The following is a 22,075-nucleotide window of genomic DNA, read 5'->3' on the forward strand; positions in this document are numbered from 1 at the left end:
CGCAATAAATACGATATTATAATAAATAAATACAATAAATGGCGTTTTATTTCACAAGTAAAAAAAATTTACTGCTTTTAAGCATAACCTGATTGTACTGTTAAAATTTCTAACAGTGTATTACATCCCAGCATCTCATTCTATTCCATTCTAATCATCTGTAGCACAACTTTACAATTTATTTATTTTTCAAATTTTTATTTTATGTCTTTATACATTTACATATACATTAGTTTTTTCAGTATTATTATTTTTTTGATTCTCATCTTATTTTCATTTGTATGTTGTCGTCTCTGTGTTCACGAAGCGTATGACGCTGTTACTACATTACCCACAATGACCCACGTCCTAGAAACGGAAGCAACAGGAAGTGAGTTCCGCTTGATCCTTGAGGCGTTCAGCGGTTTTGCAGCGTGTGGGACTTTATTTCGATGTACCAAACAGCAACAACTGGATTAATTTTGGATTTTTATGAAGATTTTACAGGTATGTAGCGTTTACAAATCGCGACTTTTACGATGTTACTGAGTTTGTAAAATGAACGTCATTTTAGTCGAGTAGTAGCTAGCCGGCTAACAACAGCTAGGCTAGGCTATCTAGCTAACTCAATTACTCAGCATTTTGTACTGCAGAGATGTTATAACCGTCGCATGACATTTTATATTAAGTAAACCTACTTTATAAAGGTACAGTGATTATATTAAGTTATAATTACAGTTTTTATATAAAGGTAAAATTACTGACATTTACAGTTTGTCACAATTTCTGACACGCTATCTGTGGTAAAGGGACCTGAATATTTTGATGAATGTACATCCTCAGTACAGCGGTGGAAGAACTGTATCAGACCCAGTAACATTACTGGTACATTTAAATAATGAATACATTCAGCTCATTTGAGGAGAAGGTTTTATCTACAGCTTAGCTGAACAGTTGAGGGTTGTGGGCTACAAAAGGTAACTTGGGGTTTGATCTCATGACCTGCTGATCAGCAACCCAATGTTTTAACAACTGAATTACTACTGTGTACAATTATCTGTCCTGTTTTCCCATTTTTCTTATTATTCCACAATGTATGTGTAAAAATGGACAAAAAAAAAAGACATTTTCTAAGCACAGTTTGTGTTTATCATTATCTAGTCCAGTGGTCATCATTTGGAGGATCACAGACCAGATGCAGGCTTAGTAAAGTATTTCACCAGAATGAACAGAAAACCTTTAAAAATTGGATTAATCTATTTTTTTTTAAATTCTATCATTTTTTCCAAAAACATTATCTTTCTCAGTGGTTTCTTAATAAATTTAGGTTTAATTTAGCTGAAGGTGTCAGACCAGAGACTAGCTACAGGACTAGACACATTAGTTCAGACAAAGGAGTTTTCAGAAGAGATTTTTCTTTGTATTCGTGCTCTATGGTGTGAACAGGGAACGGACAATAAAAATCCATGATGAACAGTGTTTAAAGATAAATAAATAAAGAATTATGCGTTTATTCTCCACACATCAAATTTGTAGAGGATACTAGATTGATCTAAATCCAATCTTTTATTACAGATAAGGAAGATTCCACAAATCACCAACAATGTCCAAGGCAACCAAGCGCAAGCATGTTGTCAAGGAAGTTCTAGGCAACTACATCACACCTAATGAGAAACAGCAGATTATGAAGGTGAGTTTTGTTTTACTTACAATATTTTACTTATTGTAAGTTTATTTGGTTTTGTTTCTCAAAATATGAAAAAATTAGAACATTTAAACCTGAAGGACAGAAAACACCTTCCCTGTTATATAAACAACATAGAGATGGAGAAAGTGGCCAAATTTAAATTGCTGTGATTCTGTAACAGGAGTTCTACTGCTCACTAAACACAATCCAGACTTTAAAGAAGGCTCAACAAGGGAGCTGAAAAGAGAAATCTTACTATTTCTAACTGTGAACTCTATCATATCATATAGCTGCACTGATGCTGACCAAAGAGACCTGCAACATGTAGCCAAGAGCTCAATGTATCATTAGTGTGAAACTCCTGAACCAGCCACCGCTTTATATAATTTCTCAGTATCAGTGTCCTCTCACCTAAAACATTGTTTGTTAACCCCACTGTCATTGGGGAAAATGCCACAGGTCTATCCACATCTGCAAAAAGAGACAGCTTGTGGATTAGCTTCTTTCTCAGAGTTTCTATTGCTGGTTTATCTGGTTCTATTTCATGCCCCCCTCACAACCCCCACCACCACAGCAATACCTTAGTCACTTTACTTTGTCAAATATTTGCTCTGTATTTGTTATGCACTATTCCATCCTCCTACGGTATGCACATCATGCAACCGCAGTATTACAGACATCAGTACTAATCTGTTTTGCACTACCTCATCCTCAATTTGCTTACATGCTTGTTTTTTGTTTCTAACAATTGTCATGAAATATTATTGCCAATGCAATTACAATAAAACAATCTTCAGATGAAGAGACATGCCATGCAGCACAAGTAACCTGCAATATACACGGCACTCAAGTTAGATATAAATCTTGAATGGCACATGATATCAGGAGTGCTATAAAGCTGTGGGCTCAACTAGTGAATGCTTCTGTATCTTCCAGATTTCAGGAACCGATGGCAATAACCTCCACAAGGCTGTGACAGAGAGTGGTGAGAGTTTTCTGCTCAGCATGCCCACAAAGTTCCGCAAGAACATCTGGATCAAAAGAGGTTTGCTTAAAACTGGCTTTATAATGGTTTCTTTGGAATATTTACAGTGTTTATTTAACCACTGCTATCTTTGGCAGGTGATTTTGTGATTGTTGATCCTATTGAGGAAGGTGACAAGGTGAAAGGAGAGATCAACTTCATTCTGTACACGGACCATATTAACTATTTGAGGAAACTTGGCATCTGGTGAGAAAACAAAACATTTCTCACATTTATTGACATATCATATTGGAGAGTATAATTATAAATATATGAGATTTTAGTAATCTACTGACTAAGATATTTTCATACAGGCCTAAAGGATTTGAGGCAGGAGGATTAAGAGGGCAGCTGCAGGAAGAAGCACAGAAAGATGAGACTAAATCCAAAGAGCAAGATGAGGAAGAGAATGACTGTGACAACAGCGATTCTGACAATGAACTGGACCTTTTTGTTAACACAAACCGAGCCACTGTGCAGTACAGTGAGAGTGATGAAGACTCAGATGAAGATGACGATGATGAAAAAGAGGACAAAGATGAAGAAGGACAAGAGAACTTTTAGTCAATTCTGTACATCTAATCCTGTGTTCACCGTAACAAAAGCTGCAAGATTTTACTTCTTTGAATAGTCATATAATCATTAGACTCTACAAACGAACCATGAATGTTAAACAAAAGAATTTGGAGCAGATTAAAAAAAAATTGTCAGTGCAAGATCGTCAGTTGATTTAATTTTTAAAGTGGCTAAAGACCTCTTCTCTATGCATATAGGATTACATGTTTCAAGAAGATCGGGTGTGTTGACATTTTGTATTATTTGTGTACATATGGCAATAAACATTTCTTATTTTGTATTAGACTAGAATCTGATGTATATTTGCTGCAAGCATTTGTTAAGGGAAAATGTCCTTTTGAAATCAAGAGTTAATCCATAAGAGTTACTGTAAATAATAATCACATTTATTTATTTTTTTAATCAATTGCTAGACCCTGAGACCCTGAGTATTCAAAGAATGCATTCAGTCAAATGTTGGTATTTATAAACATATAGGCAAATAAGGTGCCAATTATCATTTTAAAACCATATCATTTCTCTTTATGTTTGCACACACTCAGTCTCTCTATATATAGAGGGGTGTCTTTGGTGGACAAAAGTTATCATTCTACTTTGTGAATACCTAAAATGTTTGAGTGTTACAGTAAATGACACCTGTGTTTACATAGTTTTAAGGTTCAGACTTCTTGGAATTCAGCTTCATAATACAGAATCAGTAACAGTGAGTCGTGTTTGCAGTCTTTCACAGCAAACAAAAGTAGTCAAGGGTGAAATGTTTTCTTTCAAAACCTGTTAAACCCAAATGTTTTTGCTTCCCAAGGTCAAGTTACTCCTGGTTTTGCTTAACAGGTTCAATAAAAAGTATATCTTATTCTTTATTTCTCGTTCTAAGGGTTGTGTTTTTACATTCGGTGCTTGGTATTATGATCTCTGTCCATAGTCTTAATATTTGTATAGGACTGCGTTTGTGGACCAACAGGATAGTGTGATGGGCACAGGGGTCCTTCGCTTCTTCAGCATTAAAATCAAACGTGAGGAATGCTGGGTGGTTGATGGGGCTGACCCCCAGCCTTTGAAGGCACATTCCCATGTAAACATCATCAATAGGGAAGAGATGAACTCTCCTGGACATGTGGAGAAGTCTGGGAACCAGAGCACCAGAGTAGATTACTCCTCCTCCACCTGGATAAGTTGGGTACAAGCCTTTATAGAAACTTTCAGGGATGAAATATTTATTGGTTGCCAAGCGCAGAGGTACTGCAGAGGTGATAATGTCCCCAACAAGAAAATCATCCATTTTTTTGGTGTGTCCATGTTTTTTTAAGTGAAGCTGTTCCTGGTCCCACAAGTAGTCCAGGACAGCAGGTGTCCTCAGAAAGACATCATCATCACCCTTGAAGACAAAGCGGGCATTTTGGCAGTGCTTGGAGAACCACTTCCAGAACAGTATGTCCTTCAATGTCAGGTTGAAGAAGGTGTCCATGAAGTCCCACATTAAAATGTCATTATACATTTCACTCTCTTTTTTAATACCTTGTTTATTTTCTTCATCAAGCTTGCCCAAAAGAAAAACTCTACGCACTATTCCTCCTTTCCCCACCTGCCCCCTCAGCAGACCTGAATACCCCCAAGACATCCTGATGGCTTGGCGGTTCTTAAAGTTAGGCACCTGAGACTTAATAGCCAGCAGCAACATTGGAGGCTCTTCTGTTTTGGCACACACTGCTGGCGGGTCGATGAGCAGTTGGTAGTCTCTACAGTGCATGGAAATGATAAACCTTTGCATTTGATGTGGCAGAGTGAAATAATCTGCTATTTTCCATATCCCCCCATATTTTGGAAAACATCCATTTTGGTTCAATTGTGTAATATTTTTACCAGAGATATTTCTTGAGCCTTGAAGGATGGGGTTATGCTCACGGTCCATTACATGTTGGATCAGGTTCCAAAATGCTGCTTTGTTCAGATCCAGTTTCCAAAACGGCTGAGCTGGGTAGGCGCCCAGTGTGTTGTTATTAGTGGTCCCCTTGGCTACAAAGTGTCCGTCTGGCAGATGATCGATTGTCATTTGCACATCAGATGGGTAGGTGTGAGCCATGGCTAAACTTAAAGCCAATATTATGTATACAAAAAGGCATCCAAGTAGTATACATGGTGTACATATGCAGAGAAGGATCCGGCACCGATATCTCCACAGACAAATGGCCATTACCTTGAGCAACATGAAAGAAATGAGTAATTACAAGCTTTTTCTTTTTAATGTAAAGGTTCATTTCCATTTGTTCCCAAACCAGTCCTCAAGGAACCCAGATTCTTCACAGTTTCAGCTATTCCTAGCCCCTACCACAGTGATACCAGTTATGTGTTTTTGATTGGGATTTGGAAGACAACAAAATGTGCCTCAATTGGACTAATTACAAACACTGGTTTAAACATAGTTAGATATACTTATTGGCAATTTAAAGCTCAGAAAATAGATTTAGCATACTAGAACATCTTAAAGAGATAACACAGCCTTCAATATTACTAGCTTTACACTTTTTTAAAAAGGGGACTGGGGAACCCCAGGGATCTGAGATTTATAGCCCGAGAGTTTGTGATTCTTTTTTATTTTCTTACTGGAAAACAAGTGGAAATACAAGCCAAAATTATCAAGGTTATTGTACTCTCAATACCCTTGTTTACTGGGAACACCTGTTGACCTATTCATCCAGTAAACTTTCAGAGATGCAGCTAATGCTCGAAACTAATATAAGAATGGGGAAAATTGTGACCTCTGCGAATTTGATTGTAGTTTTCTGCTGTTGTAGCCCATGCACCTCAAGGTCTGTTGTGTTTTCTGGCTCAACGTGATTATAAACACTGATAATAGTAGTTACTGTTATGTTCACTCCCATCAACAAGGCATTTAGGACCTCAGAACCTCTGGGTGTGTTTTTCCCCCTTATCTTTCTATGTAATCTCTTAGTGTCTAAAAAATGGAAGTCACAGATGATCAGCATATCGGAAAAAGTTATTCCAATTCTGATGTTTGAATATAACATTACCTGAAGCTCTAGTTTAGTTTCTAGTTTTCTAGCACAATCCTATTGCATTATTTTACTGACTCATAATTAGACCATTGCATCACTTAGCAGGTGTACAGGTGTGTGGGTGTGTGTGTGTGTGTGTTATTGAGTTGCTACAGTTACAATAATATTATATTTTTGACTGATATCGATTTATTTGAACTGTTTAGGTTTAAAAACCTCAATAACTCAAAAACAATTAGCTCTATAACTAGAAAATGAACCAGATATTTGGTTTGTAGAAAGTGTCAAATGTAACTCAAGGGCTGTATGATTTTATCAGCCTAAAAGTGGTGTTTATTTTATTAAAGTTAAACACTTGGTCTCAAAAATGTCTGAGAACATTACAGTGTCTAAACACTGACCAGTAGTAAATAAACAGATACATACCGAGCTTTAAACTGCCTCAGCACAAACAAACCGAGGTCCTTTCGTCAAACTCCTGCTCTCTAAACTTTTAAATTCCTTACCGTCCTCGTCTTAGAGGTTAACTCTGTTCCGAAGAGGAGAAAAGTAACAAAATACTGAAAACAAGTTAATAACAAAAAGCGAATTGTACACGCGCCTTAAAAGAATATATACAATCAACCAGCGTTCTTCGGAGCGCGTGCGCATATATCCCTGACTACTTGAGAAATGCGCGTGGCCGTAAATCCTGATCACTAAACCGGAAAAGCACGAAATTTTCGAGCTATGAGCTCTTTCGAGCTAAATAACCAGACATGTTAAATGAGTAACGCGTGGCAGGGTATTTTTGGTCTAGCTACATCGAATAATTAAACATGCAGGCTAAATATAAGAGCTTGCTATATCACTTTGCAGTGACTACACATGGTTTGAGTAACTTTAGCAACGTTTGGTCAAATCCAGATGATTATCATCTATCTATTATGTTCTATCATGAACTGGTCTATGATTGGGTTCATAGATTGTTTTTAGATGCTGCTCTCATTTCAGAAGAAGAAGAAAACACCCCAGTGCCCTCGTTTAAAATAAGTTTACACCTACAGTACTGATGATCAATGAGACTAAACCTGTTGACGTCTAAGGAATAATGTAATCTATGGCACGTCAGGAATGAGACTGTTGCGGCACGTAGGATACCTGCGTAAATCCTGTGCCAAATCAAACGTTTTCAAAAGACTACTAGCACTGAAATGACGCTGTGGGGACATCTAAAGGAGAAGCAGAATAAAGAAAAGCAAGGTATATACTGTATTACATACGGATTTGTTTCTCCCCACATGTATCTTTATTTTTGTAAAAAATAATATTTTTCATTATTCATGTGCTTTTGGCAAATAAAAGCAAGTACCAAGCTTGCATGCAGTTTTATCAAACCTGAAAATATTTAGACGAATTTTTATTTTTAATACAATTGTACTGTACGTATGTGTGTCTGTGTATAATACACACACACACACACACACACACACACACACATGTATGTATATATATATAAATTGTATATAAGATATAAAATTGCTATGACTTTTTTAAGATCAACTATATAAAATTGGGCTGAGCTTCAAAAATGTGGAACTTTTAATGTAAAATCTGTAAAAATTACTTTTCTTATTTTTATATCTAATTGTGGAAACGATTGAGTTTTCGTTTAAAAACAATTACATTATAAAACAATCAAAAGATTCGTACAGGTCATGCTGCATTCCTTTCTTTCCAGAAAAAGAGCTATTCAGATAAAGAACACAAACCAACTTTGGGTCACATAATGCCATTTCTTATATGACAATATATTTGTGTGAGATTTTTTTTTTTTGTCAAACTTTTTTTTTATCAACGTATATCTTTTGGCCTCAGTTCAGAATAGTGGAGTACCTACCCTTTTTTAATGGTGCAGAAAGAAATTCTGTGAGTCTTGTGAGTTGTGTAGGAAAGATAATTAGCAGTGCTGAATTAATCTAAATGTGTGGACATTTTAATTAATAAAAAGCAAATAAACATTACATAAATATGACAAATTAGTATTTTTTTTTAAAATGGTAGGAATAAAGATTTATTTTTTTCCATATGAACAAGTGGTTTGATTTTTGTACAAGTATTATTTTCTGAGAAAACTTGCAAAAATTTCTAGCATATTCCAAGTCAAGAATGGGCATGAAAAAAGGGGGTTTATTGCTGGATGTCAAAATGAAAAGTACACTTTCACCGTGTGAAGACAACTCGGTTGCTGCGTTTACCATGCACCCATCTACCAGAACCACTAGGACATGCAGAAAAAGGGAAGCCTCGACAGGCAGACAGATGAAGAACAGAACGAGAGAAGAGAGAGAGAAAGGAATGAAGGAAATCTGTGAGTCAGGAGAAGCTTTGTGTGAGTGTGTGGGAATGTATTTGGATGCAAGGACACAGTGTATGTTATGTGGATACAGGTGTGTAGGTGGGTGTGTTTGAGTGTGGATAGGACATTTTGGGTGTAACATTGCTGGACTGAGTGTTTAGGTCATTTCACAATCTGTTCGCTTAAAGTAGCACGCCCAAACCAGGTATGCTAACAGCAATTTCCCAGCTTGCATACAGACAAACACAACTAAAGAGAGAGGGCGCAGCAGAAAAAGCACTTTAAAAATGTCAGGTCATCACAGACTTTCTACAGGTTTCACAAATGAGCAAAAATATGAGTGGTATCATTCTCAGAGTTTCATATCAGATCTGAGAGTGAGAAGCGTGTATGGATCATGTGGGTTTCTGGATGGAAAGTCCTGAGACACATTGCGGCTTTAAGCTGCTGGCATAGGAACAGGGGCGTGTGAGCTAATGGGATATGTCTATGTAGGCTAGAATCAGGCTGGACTAGTTCATCTGCAGGTGGCGCCACTGCCAAACACTACACATGGAAGGAAGGGTAGAGTGCAATGAGCTCATCTCACCACTGGGTAGTGGCAAAGTCACCAGTGTACCTTTCTCTGTTCTTTTAAAGCAAACATATTGGAAACAGAGAGTCAGAGCTCCCCTATGACAAAACCCATCAGAAAGATCACACTTATATACAAACACACACCCAAACCTTTAGACTAGTGCCTGTTACACTTCAACACACAACAAGTAGGTGCATACCGACAAAACCAAACAGATACAGACCGACTCAGCCTAGCATTCACATGCACACACAGAGAGAACAACACTCAAACACACAAATACATACACGGTACCCTTCTCTTACATACAGTAGAGTAAACACATTCATTGGACATACACACAATGCCATTTTGAAAACCCTGAACACCGGGGCAGGTACCATGACTTAGTACAATGCCCTATGAACACCTGCAGACCTGCAAACAACATGTGATAACCAGTGTGAGGGGGCATTGTGTAGAAAGCTTTAGAATGTCTACACAAACACACTGTTTCCTGTCTCAAACAGGAAACAGTGTGCCCATGGTGATTGTATATATGCCTTGGGAAAATGACCAGTATGTGGACCCCTACTTATGTAAACAAACATCTTACATAAAAGTGATTCCCATATTGCATGATGTCAGAATTAGATCACAGTTCAAATGGGGAGATCCTGAACAAACAAAGTAAAAAGAAAACAAGAAAAAAAACATGTCTATATAAAACCCAGGAGTCCATTTTAAGAAAGGCTACAAAAAACTCAACGGAACCTCCCTCATCGGCATACAGCAAAAGGCACCACAATATTATTCTATTTCTAAGTTGTGAAAAAATTGGCACGTGATTCTTCTTCGTAATGCTGTAAACCAAAGAACAGAAATTACATATAAATATTCCCCCCTATAAAAAAGTCTTTGCTGCTAGCTAGTAGACAATTTTTGCTGAAATGAAAATAAATATTTCCTTTGTTTAGAATATCTGTCTGTTATATAAAATAAAAAATATTTCTTATAGGTGCAGGTCTATAGCATATATCATTTTTTCTCTCTCTCTCCTAGATATGTTGTTTCACTGTCCTCGTCACTGCTCTTTATTTAAAGGGGTGCATTGTCTGGTTTGGACCGTGACTGTGACAGTTTGTTTGTGTGTGTGTTTGAGCGTGACGTGCTGCGCGCTGTACTGCTGTATGTCCGCATGTCATTGGGCCGGTAGATGGTGGCCGGCTCGTTGTTCATGCTCATGTTCTGCATGCTGAGGAAAGGCGTGCTCTCGCCATGCCCCAGCTCATCCATCTCCTCCTCCTCCTCCCACTCGCTGTCCGACAGGCAACTTTGCGAGCTGTAGTCTCTTGGCCCCTTGGCACGCTGGGAAACGTGTCCATTGAGGCGTGATCTCCTGTGCCAGTGTCGCCCACTGCCACTCTTTTTCGGCCTCTCACGGGACGACATGTACTCCTGTGTTGTCTCGTAGTCCTCATTGTCCGCAAGGCGGTATGGGCTAGACGGGAGAGATCCAGTCACCTCACTGTGGTATGGGTTACGTGTACGTCTTGGCCGGCGTAGGAGTGGCTGGTCATCACCAGGTGAGTAGGAGCCTACAGCTGGCGGTAGGGACAGTGCATGGCTGGCATTGGGTGTCGTGATCTGGAAGGTAGGCACCTGCTGGGGCAGTGAGGAGGAGTGGAAGTCCACTGGAGACAGACGGGCTGGCGTGGTCAATGCTGACACATACCTGGGAAGGAAGAGGAGAGAAGAGGAGAGGGAAGCAAGGGGAGGCAAATGGAAGCAAAGAAGAATAAGGAATGTCGAATGGAGAGGAAAAGAAATAGAAGAAAAGTGGAGAGGATATAAAGGAAAAGAAGGAATAGGAAGGGCATATTTCTTTTTAGATGGCCACGTCTCTCTATAGATTTACTCAAAACAGTGATGTACTCAAATCCAGTCCTGGACTTAGACTTAACTCTGACTTAAGGACTTTATATGAATTGAGATTTATAAGACTTCAGCTTTGACAGGGATTTAGATTTGAACCATATTTTGAATGCTGTGCTGTGTGAATAGGCTACATAAATAACTGTTGATCTAGACTTGACGTATGTGGAAGGTTGGGAGGGATTAACCTCAGCTTGGACTTCCAAGCATGACTACCACACTTACATTCACACACACTAAAACCTTTTTCATAATTTTATTTTTACCTGCTTGCTAATTTCAAACTAACACCACTCAGCATGTGTATTATTAATTGACTCCCAAAAGTACAAATTCACGTTCAAGTTTTCCAAGCCAGGAAAGTGACAATTTTATATCTGTAAAATTGTCTTATTCATGTCATAATGGTTTCATAAACCCATTCCTGGGTTGTATATAGTCTACATGTTCACACCTCCCCTTTCTATCACCTGTCACTGTGAGGTGAGTCCCGCAGAGAGTCGAATGATTCTCCGTACTGCAGGGGGCTCCGTGCAGGCTCAGAATAGCCACAGTGTGCTGCATGCCGAGCCATACATGCTGGACTGCTGCATTTACTGGTGCCCACAGAGGAAGAGAGTGCCCCCGAGTGGCAGTTCGAGTTCATGCTGTCTGACCTCTCCATACTCCATGTCCTCTCCTCATGCCTGCGGGATTCAGGATATTTTAGCATCAGGTTAATTCGAGAAGATGCTTAGAGAAATGTGTGTGAGTTTGTGAAAGAGAAGATAAATGGGATAACACAGTAGCAGCCTAAAGTAATAATTAGCTTTAAGAGAAATTGTAATTTATCTGAATATCCTATTTGTTCTAATGTCCAATTTAACAGTTTAGCTAATCATTAATTCTGTTGCAATGCCACACATTACAATCAAATATAAAAATGAATGCTTGTAATATGCTGAATTATATCCGTACCACAGAACGGCTTTTAAAACTCCAATTATGTATATTTTTTTTATTTCAGGTTTTATTTCAGACTGCCTTATCAGATAGGAATTTTAGAGAGAAATGTGCCATATAGCGCTAAAAAAAAACACAGGGAAGGTATATTTAATTAGAATTACTATTACTATAGTAAAGTAAAAGTTACAAATATTTTAGTAAGACCTTCATTAATATCTGCATCATTTTAAAGGCTTTAGTGTTCAAGAGTTGTAGTTTTGTACATGCATTATATAGGCATGTTTACAGATTTCTTACTTTTTATAAAACGGTGTTCCACTTTTTCAAAATACAGATAAACATGTTTTAGTTATTGTCTGTGGTACACATATAGCTGTAACAAAGCCTTTGAATAGAGATGTGGGTTGAAAAACACTTTACTTTTTCCTTAAGTGCTGATTTCTCTTAACAACATAATTAAACACCTGTTAACGATGCAGTTATCTGTGCTTAAGCAGCTCCAAATATATTTGTGAAAAAAAAATTTCATCCTTGTTGGAGAAATATTGTTGTAAAAATTTCTTTAGTTTTCATTATTTAAACGAAAAACCTCTTAGTAGTGGACTATGTGTAGAAAGAGAAAATAGGGAGAGGAGACAGATGGTGAAGTTGTAATGTGGGTGGATGTATGTCTGAGGTATGTATGAGGGCCCTGCAGAATGGATAAATAGGGAGAGAGAGAGAGCTACTGTTAGATAGGCAGGGTCTATACCGGTGACTCGAAGCGTGGGTGGCAGTAGAGGAGTGGTGGGACCGTGAGGACATCCGGCTGCCCGAGAAGTTGCCCGATGTCTCAGTTCCGTGTCGTATCACTCGCTCGGTGGCTGGGGCATTCTTAGAGATATACTGAAACACAGACCGATATGAGATGAGATATGGATTTTTGACGGGTTGTACGTGCTACAGTTTCATAAAGAACATTTTCATTGTGTATTGCTATCAAAATACACAAAGAAATACAAACCTAGGAGCCAAATTCCTTACTATATCTCAAAAAGGACAAAGCAAACATATTAAAATAGAAGAACTGGAAAAGATCAGTAGCTTGAGCAAACCAAATAATATATATTATTAATATATATTATTATTAATATATAATCTTTTGAAAAGTGTACTCACTTTTTCCTGAATATTAAAAGACATAATTATTGTTTTTCTGTAAAATTCCATCCATTCCTATAAGTCCTTTACCTATAAGTTTTTAAGGTCACCCAAATCCCTACAGATAAAATTTAAACCCAGTCATACAGTTATATTTACCTGAATATTCCATTTCACCTGCATGTTTGTGACTTTATTTTTGTGACTGTCTCTTATGTTTACATTTACAGCATTTGGCAGGTTCACTAGGTTACAGACTTTGGATACCATCAACCAAAACCTCTGTTAACTTCTGAACAAACAGGTGTGCTAGTTGAAGTGTTTCAGGAAGAGGTAGGTCTTCACCCGTCGTTTGGAGATAGCCGGTGACTCAGCTGTTCGGACATCTGAATGAAGTTCATTCCACCACCTTGGTGCCAGAACAGAAAAGTCTTGTTGTATACCTACCTCTTACGCTGAGAGATGGTGGAGGATTATGTGGAGGATGAAGCACATTTATCAAATGGAGCATTCACAAATGCCTCAAATGAGTTTTGGGTTTTAACATGATTATGATTAATCAGCATGTAGACCTCCACATAGCAACGCTGCACCCTAAGTAAAGTTTCAGGAAACTGTGAGTACAGATGTGGTAGCATCTTGGTTAAGGCTGCACCCTAAGTAAAGTGGTTTCAGGAAACTGTGGGATGTGGTAGCCTAGTGGTTATGGTGTTGGGCTACCAATCGGAAGATTGTGAGTTCAATTCCTACGTCCACCAAGCTGCCACTGCTGGGCCCCTGAGCAAGGCCCTTAACCCTCAATTGCTCAGTTGTATGAAAATGAGATAAAATGTTAAGTCGCTCTGGATAAGGGAGTCTGCTACATGCTGTAAAGTAAATGTACAGAGCACTTTTGCAAAGTAATGGACGTCCCCGGAGGTTTGTTGTATGTAATAACATATGTTTTTAGATTTAGTAGAACAATTTGGATATAATGTAAAGATTTGAAGTAATGATTCACACTTACATCGACCATAGGGATCTCTTCTGGGCTGGGACCAGGCCCTGGGTGGTTGGGTCCATTTGCCAGCATACGATTGGGGTGTTCTACACACATGTTCTGGTGCAGATGGTTTTGCATCTTCTTCCTCTGTTTCCTGCAGAGATATTATTCCACTTAAAACTAAGCGTTTTTTTTTTTTTTTTGCCAGAAGCGTTTCCTCATCAATAAATCACAAAAAGGATCTAAAGAGGATTATATTGTCAGAGCAGAGAAGTAGAGGAATCTGTGGTTTGATAATGTTCTTTATGTTCATTAATATTTACAGGTTCAGCTTCTACAGATGCTCCAGTAAAGTTTCATGCTCATTGAGCTCATAGAATACCTTACAGCTGAAGTTAGCAAAATTAGGTCCTTGACAAAAAACATATTAATATTTTGTAAACCATGTTAGAGCTATTAATATGTTAGTATCTTTGTTTCAGCACAATGGAAGTGCTTTTCTCTCTGTGAGTGAAAAGATTAGGAAAAAAAATAATGTAATAGCTCCAATAAATATGATGTACCCGACATTCAAGAAAAATAGTATAAAATGATTATATTCCTAAATCCTAAACACAGATTGTGTTTTACAGATTTGATTATGCTTTACAGATATAGCGCACATCGGTTTGCTTTATTATCCAGATCCAGACAATCAAGTACAAAGGTTAGGCTGATTTCAGTTCTCCAGCATTAGGACCATCACTTTGGTGAGTGCCAAGCTTCTTTCTCTGGACTTACTTGGTTTTGCAGTATGCAACAACACACACGATGCCAACCACCAGCAGAGCTACACAAATGCCTGTTATTGTCAGGACCCGCTTTTGGTACAGTTTTTCTGCCTCTGAATAAATAAGAATAACACACACACACACACACACACACACACACACACACACACACACACACACACACACACACATCGGAATCAGTGGCAGACATGCTATAAAATGTTTGATAGTTTCATCTGATAACCCTAGACTGATTACTCTGTATATGATTACTACATTTTAAAAAATAAAATATTCAACAATGTATACATTTGGAATAAACATAAACTGATATATGACAAACAGCTCTATGAACTCATTGGGACCTCAGGGTGATCTTATAACCAAGCTATAAGAAAATAAAGTTTTAAAACTTTGTGGCAGGTTCTTGCATTTTTAGAGCCGATTATGCTAGTTCTAGGATCCTTGCGTAATGGCACTAAATCTGCCAAACTTAGAAAACAATAACATTGCAATTTCTCTGGGAAGTGTTCATAAGCAGTGGACTGTGCCTCTCCTGCAGTCCCAATAACACACTGGCCTACAGACATCATTAGTGAAAGATAAATGGAAGATAAAGCAGCGTAAGCTTTAATATATATATATACATTTTTTTTTTACAGTACATGCCTGTAAAGTGAGGATAAAACACACAAACAGCATTTTTTATGATGCACACAAAGAGGGTTGTTCATAAAACTGTGTTGTGCTGTATCAAACTGACTAATTCAGCTAAAGCTAGTATTTTATGGCTTATATTCTTTATGGTCAGACAGTTCCTAATGAAAACAAGTGGCTTTATGAAGACCCTCTACAAAGGTACCTTGAAGACATTTTTTTTGGTCTGGCGTTAAACTTGAGGCCCCAGAGGGCAGGCGATGACCACAATGACAAAGGAGAACACACAGAACATGGAGAGGGAGAACAAGAGAGAGGACAAGAGCTTTGAGGAGAAGGAAGTGACCAACAGCAGTGAGGGAAATGAGGGGGATGAAAAAGGAGGAGAGATGATGTGGGGGGACGCGGTGCCCAGGTCAAATGTTGAAACTTCATCTGATATCGCATTGCATGCTTGTTACAGGAAGTGAATAACACAGAGAAATAAAACTAAATACTATTCAGGAAGCTTGTTTGTATCTAAATATCTGTCATTCTGCTTTGTCTTTTATTTAGTTGTTAGTTTATTTCATGTTTTTAATGGCCCACAATTATGATGTTCTACTTTTAGCTACATTAATCTAGCAGACTGTTGTGGCTTATAAAGTCTTGTAGCAGACAGTAGACAGAAGAGTAGAGATGGTTTTTTTTCACTGATCAGAGGTGTACTTTGAATTGAACTACTGATTTTTTTAAAAAATCAATATTTGGCTTAAGCTTCTACTATATATCTACATAAATGGACATATTACAGTAGATTAAGTATATTTACATGGTACAAATTACTGTGCTTACTGTCTTCATCGGTACTTTAATGGATCACTGCAGGTATTTTGATATGGCACAGAGAAAAGAGACTGATGTGACCTTATATACTCCTTAAAACTAAGAGTCAAACAAATAATAGTTCCATACCCATAATTTCAATTCCAAGATGCTCTGCCAATGCAGAAAGTTGACAATGTAAAGAAAGAAAAAAAAGAAAAAACAGGTTTCAGATAAAGATGTCCACTTGTTCAGTTCGATGGGTCAAAAATGCTAAATTGTTATGTTTCTGTTTGCTTCAAGACACTGACGTGAAGGGGTGTAAGTTCCAGTAACAGACAGACAATGCAGACATACTGTGGCCAACTCCATTTTCCCAATTAAAAAGCAAATTATTATAATATTTAAGTTGCACAGATGCATGCAGACACACAGATAGGCACAAAAAAATGTTAAATGTTCAATTTACTAACTTCCCGGGGTTTTAGTAAACATATAAGAATATAGAGTCAAATGTAAATGAAATCAGTTTTGTTTAAAAAAGAAAAGAAAGAAAAAGTAAAGATAATAACTACTACTCTCTAACACAAAAAGACACAGTTGAGTACAGATGAGTGAAGACATGGAGAATATGGCTTCTATTTATTTATAGGTAAACAGTAAAATGAGTACATTTATTTACAGCATTTACTTACTATACTCAAAATGCTACCCAAGTTGGCTAGCACTCTTATTGCTAATGTGGAGGTTTTGTGTAGCACAACAGCATGCAAGATTCTTTGGATGGATCTAATCAGTGAGTGTTATAAAAGTCAGATATGCTGGTTGTTAAAGGTTAGAGGTCATGCATCATGCCTTTGGCCTCATAACACACAGCACATTACACCATTCCCATGTTAATAAGATTAGTTTCATATAGATTCTCAAAAAAATGTGTGACTCGTTTTACTCTGTATCAAATAACAAAAAAACTTTTATGCTATATCAGCCAGCTTCAGACAAACTCCTTCTGATTAACAAAATGTCTTCTTCAGAACACGGCATGAAAAAAGAAAATGCTGCCATTGTATTGTAAAGCTCGCTACACATGCATTGTAATGGTCTCTTTCCTACTGTGCTACAGTTTAAGGATCTTCCACAATAAATTTGGATCAATGAAATAAAAGGAAACCTGTCTCTTGGCTTCAGTTCACATCTAAACTCATGTGCATTTTACATGTACCTTATGAGTCAAATCAACAAAACAACTGAATGAAGACACACCAAGGAGTGAAAGGACACAGAGAAGCACAAAGACATCGTGCATTCACCTCATACGCAGCATGCAGCTTTAAGCAGACAGACAGACAGAGAGACAGGCACACAGACAGACAGACAGACAGACAGACAGACAGACAGACGTACAGGAAGACGAAATGGACATACCGTAGAAATTGGCCATAACGGAGGTTTCACAGCGATCACCATTATAGTCATTTGGACACCTGATGGAGGGACAACAAAACCACAAAAGGGAGAAGAAGGGAACAAGAGGAAGGGAGGAGGAGAGGAGAGGAGAAAAGGCAGGGGAGAGGACCAGACACATAACAGGCAGGGAGAGAGAAAAGGAGAAAGGAGAGAGAGAGAGAGATGGAGAGAGAGAGAGAGAGAGAGAGAGAGAGAGAGAGAGAGAGAGAGAGAGAGAGAGAGAGAGAGAGAGAGAGAGAGAGAGAGAGAGAGAAACACCAAATTAGAACAAGAGCACAGCCCACAGGCAAAGTAGTTCTGTTTGATGATGTGAAGATCACCGTGGGACTTAAAGAAAGACCTGTGGAGGGAGTCTGGGAGTGGGAAGACTCATTTTAGTCCATGTCAATAAACACATTTTCAGAAGGGCAGGTGTCACAGTAGTGGCTCAGATTGTCCTTGCTTTACCATTCAGAAATCTCATGAGCTTCCAGACTGTTCCATGCTACAGTTTCAGTCTAGCCTTAAATTATCCCAGAACACATAATTGAATCCATCAGAATAAACTCTACATGCATTTCTACATGCATGTACACTTATATATAAATACCAGGATCCTTGAATATTTATATACACACATTCTCCTCGTTCTATCTAAGACCACTTTGCACTCACTTGATTGCTTATGCTGTGCTAGGCTACAGTTTGGAAATACACCCGCTTGTCTGAACCTCGGGCTGTCTCGCAGTCCAAAGAAGAAATGCTGGTTCAAAAAAACAGTATCAGAACACTAAATTCTCTTAGTGGTTTGTGCTTACTGACATTGATCGTGGCTGATGTTCACATGTACAGTGTTTTACTGCACTGTGGAGAGGCCAAGTAATGTAAATGGCCTTGAATTGTACAAATATTTTTGTTTATTCGTGCTTGAGTAAATAAAATGTTGGTTGGTGAACTGCCCGTAAGCTAGTGTGCAATTCTCAAAATATATATAGAATATCTGGATATTATTTTTGCATTACAATATTCACACAATTTAATTAACCGCAGCCAAACGTCAAAATATAAAAAGGTTCCATCGTTGTGTTCATTATGAATATTAAGTCATTTGTCTAGCTGTCTTATGCTACATTCACACATACAGTGACTCACAGAGACAAAGTAACCAGAGGTCATTGTTCGGTGACACTACAAAGTTGTTTTATAGAGCAATTCGGTGCAGCGACTATCCAATGGGAGTGAAACACACACTGCTTCTCCTTCATCATATATGTTATGATACATGTACTCAATACACTGGTGAATTTTATATACAGTACAAACACTCTCCCTCCAGAAGGTTTATTTTAGAGGAAAACTGAGAAATGTTATTACTATGGCAACCATTAGTAGGAACGCCTTCTGGCAACTTGCAGATAAAAATCATTTCATGTGTGAATGCTTGTCTTGTAAATAGACAATTCGGTTACCAGATTAATATTCTTTAATAATCAGCATTTTAAATCAGCATCTTAAAGAGATTTAAATCACAAACACATCTGTAGCACCGTCCAAATCAATTTTAACAAACAACTTAAAAAACTCTCCATTTTAAACTGAAAAAAGTGAATTTAGTGCCCAAAGTCTATAAATCCAAGATGTGACCATTTAAAAATATTTCTTTACTCAGTTTACTTTAAACCATTCAACAGTGGATGTTTAAAGAATCTTGCTGAATGCATTTAGGCAGTGCAGATGGTCTGAACTGCAGAGGTGTTAGAAACCATGGTGAAATCCAAAGAAAAGGTTACACTGATGTAACACAGTTCACCAATATACTACACTTAGCCTTCCTCATAAACTTCCAATTATGCAGTCTGCATTTAAGCCAGAAACCAGTACAACTTTAATATGATAAAGATGTCAGAATATGTTTTAGAAAAGAATAATTTCCCTAAAAGCTGAGCAATGATGCCAGAAAAACCTTCCCTTTTTGGGAGCGTCCACATTTTATGCATTATGAGTTTCTAAAAGTACAGGGTTCCTTCCTTCTTTTATTCTTCTGAATTTACTGCAGAGGTCAATGGAACTGCTGCATTTAATTTGGCTCTCGGGTTGCTGACACACACATGCACACGGATGATAGTGCTTATTAGTTAGTTATTCACATGCACACATTTTCAAAGGTAAACTTTTAGGGTGACCCTCTCAGAATTACCACTGCATTGCACACAAAGAATAAAGGTCATCTAGTGAATAGATGGCTATGCAAGCCTATGTAAACCATTCTCCATACCATGATGCTTATATATCAAATAAGAATATTGCTCATCTTAAATACATTCATTAAGCCTAAGAGCCCTGACCAGTCTAACTGCCTATGCAGTGAATAAGGAATATTGATTCTACAGTAGAGTTAATGCGGGGCTTTCCCACAGAGACCCTGCACTTAATCACAGAACACAATAAGAGCAGATGCATCGTAAATCTGAGCCGTCTGCTACGACATGTCCACTAAAGGCAGAGCACTGTATCACCTTCAGCTCACTTCCCAGCAGGGGTGACTGCAAGAAATAGGGGGTAGCAGAGAACATTGTAGACCGTTCGTCTGTTTTCTTCCCTTCTTTTCTCTCTTCCAGATGGGGTGCTGATTTCAGTGTCTTCTATTCTATCTCCCTCTCGAGGCCTGAAATGCAGCACTGGGCTCTATTGAACTCAGCAGTGTGTATCTGAAGTGTCTTAAGCACCTCTCTGAGAACACAGATATTGTCAATGTTTCTAGCAGACCCTGAACGCCATTAAACAGGGGAAGAAAAAGTGTCTATTTTAAGCATCATGAAACTTCATGGTATTTTTTGTGAACTTCCAGAGCACCCAGACATGAATGAGAAGGCCATAAAATAATAATCTAAAATAAAAGAGAATAATAAAATATCCTGAAACGTTTACTTGTTTTCATTGAGGCTGTGAAAATATTAAGGAAATTTGCTTGAAATAAAGACATGTTACTCATGGAATCAAATCATCACTGGTTTCATGTCCAAACAGAATGAGGAAATGTCATCAATTATATCATTCAAGTAAATCACTGACGAGAGAGGAGGAAGAAAGAACTACCCAGATACAACAATAGAAGAGGCATTGAGTGGCTGACTTAAATGAAAGTAGGCAATAATCAAAGGATACTTGATCATTATGTGAGTTACAAGATCAAAACTTAACAACACCACCTGTCAAAATCTATAGACACCTAATGTTTAAAATTTATTTTTTTTAATAAATGACTATTTTCTTTTTTTGGTCATAGTAAATAATATGTAACGGGTTTATTATAACTAAAAAGCAATTAAAGAAGCAGCTTTTAATGCTTGATGTATGGTTTGATAACAGAATCTCTCTCTCTCTAGCTACACATTGTACTCCTAAGAAATCAATGATCCTGAGCCCTTCATCTTCCTGGATCTACCTGATCCATACTGATGCCCAACATCTGGTTGGAGTTTCATCACTTGGGAATGAGAATTTCCCAAAATGGACAACTAGAGATACATAAAATTACTGTGGATGAACATGAACAATTTTATTATAACGGCTTAAAACTACAGTTGCAAGAATAGCTATAGGACTGCAATTGCACAAACAATTAGACTTCAACAATTAAACTATAAAGAACTTCCTGGTTACACAAGAGCATGACCATATAGTACGAAGTTCTTGAAGGGAAATTATATATAATGGCATTATCCATTGTCACCCAAATGAGGATAGGTTCCTTTCTTAGTCTTGTTCCTCTCAAGGTTTCTTCCTCATATCATCTCAGATATCATCTCAGAGATTTTTCTTGGCACCATCACCTCTGGCTTGCTCATCTATATAGATAAATCTATAAATCTAAAATCCATTACGAATAAATGTATATATTTCTGTAAAGCTGCTCTGTGACACTGTCCACTATTAATAGTACTATACAAATAAAATGGAAATGAACTGAAATATACCTCAACATTGTGTAGATCATTTCAGTACCCAAACAATGTAAACTGAAACCTGAAACTAACACTGTCCATTTGTGAATCACGTTTTGTTGTAAAGTATCCTTGAAATTATAAATTTGTCAAGGTCTAGTTCTATTTTTAAACATAATAAACTGCAACTTAATATTATACGATCATCAAACACCTTACTTCCTTCATAAGGCACCTCAAACACCTTCCTTCAGTGTTGGTTTCTAGATATTCTTCTG

General features: G+C 37.7%; 3 protein-coding genes across 4 annotated transcripts in view; 1 reads left to right on the top strand and 2 right to left on the bottom strand.

The window, feature by feature from the left end:
- The first annotated feature begins 331 nt into the window (after positions 1-331).
- eif1ad (eukaryotic translation initiation factor 1A domain containing) lies at positions 332-3,551 on the top strand. Its single transcript, XM_060885999.1, has 5 exons — positions 332-486; positions 1,555-1,669; positions 2,603-2,711; positions 2,789-2,897; positions 3,005-3,551. The coding sequence occupies exons 2-5, from the start codon at positions 1,583-1,585 to the stop codon at positions 3,252-3,254; spliced, it is 555 nt and encodes a 184-aa protein (XP_060741982.1). The 5' UTR covers positions 332-486; positions 1,555-1,582; the 3' UTR covers positions 3,255-3,551.
- A 79-nt stretch (positions 3,552-3,630) lies between these two features.
- Positions 3,631-7,350, bottom strand: si:dkey-160o24.3 (N-acetyllactosaminide beta-1,3-N-acetylglucosaminyltransferase 2). Of its 2 annotated transcripts, XM_060885998.1 has the most exons (3): positions 7,325-7,350; positions 6,707-6,809; positions 3,631-5,460 (listed from the first exon to the last, which is right to left on the bottom strand). In XM_060885998.1, exon 3 carries the CDS (start codon positions 5,455-5,457, stop codon positions 4,117-4,119), a length of 1,341 nt encoding a protein of 446 aa, XP_060741981.1. In that variant the 5' UTR covers positions 5,458-5,460; positions 6,707-6,809; positions 7,325-7,350; the 3' UTR covers positions 3,631-4,116. The 2 variants fall into 2 exon arrangements, with proteins under 2 accessions (XP_060741981.1, XP_060741980.1); XM_060885997.1 differs by lacking the exon at positions 7,325-7,350 and having other exon boundaries at positions 6,707-7,307.
- Positions 7,351-8,437: 1,087 nt separating this feature from the next.
- nrg2b (neuregulin 2b) overlaps positions 8,438-22,075 on the bottom strand; it is a 55,979-nt gene continuing 42,341 nt past the window's right edge. Inside the window, exons 5-11 of the mRNA XM_060885994.1 lie at positions 17,833-17,891; positions 16,558-16,581; positions 14,957-15,059; positions 14,201-14,330; positions 12,806-12,939; positions 11,580-11,795; positions 8,438-10,909 (exon numbers count right to left, since the gene is read on the bottom strand). Of these exons, the coding sequence (XP_060741977.1) occupies positions 10,273-10,909; positions 11,580-11,795; positions 12,806-12,939; positions 14,201-14,330; positions 14,957-15,059; positions 16,558-16,581; positions 17,833-17,891 (1,303 nt within the window). The 3' untranslated portion in view covers positions 8,438-10,272. The remainder of the gene's footprint in view (positions 10,910-11,579; positions 11,796-12,805; positions 12,940-14,200; positions 14,331-14,956; positions 15,060-16,557; positions 16,582-17,832; positions 17,892-22,075) is intronic.

The sequence above is a fragment of the Tachysurus vachellii genome, chromosome 13 (assembly GCF_030014155.1).
Source record: "Tachysurus vachellii isolate PV-2020 chromosome 13, HZAU_Pvac_v1, whole genome shotgun sequence".
Classification (NCBI taxonomy): domain Eukaryota; kingdom Metazoa; phylum Chordata; class Actinopteri; order Siluriformes; family Bagridae; genus Tachysurus; species Tachysurus vachellii.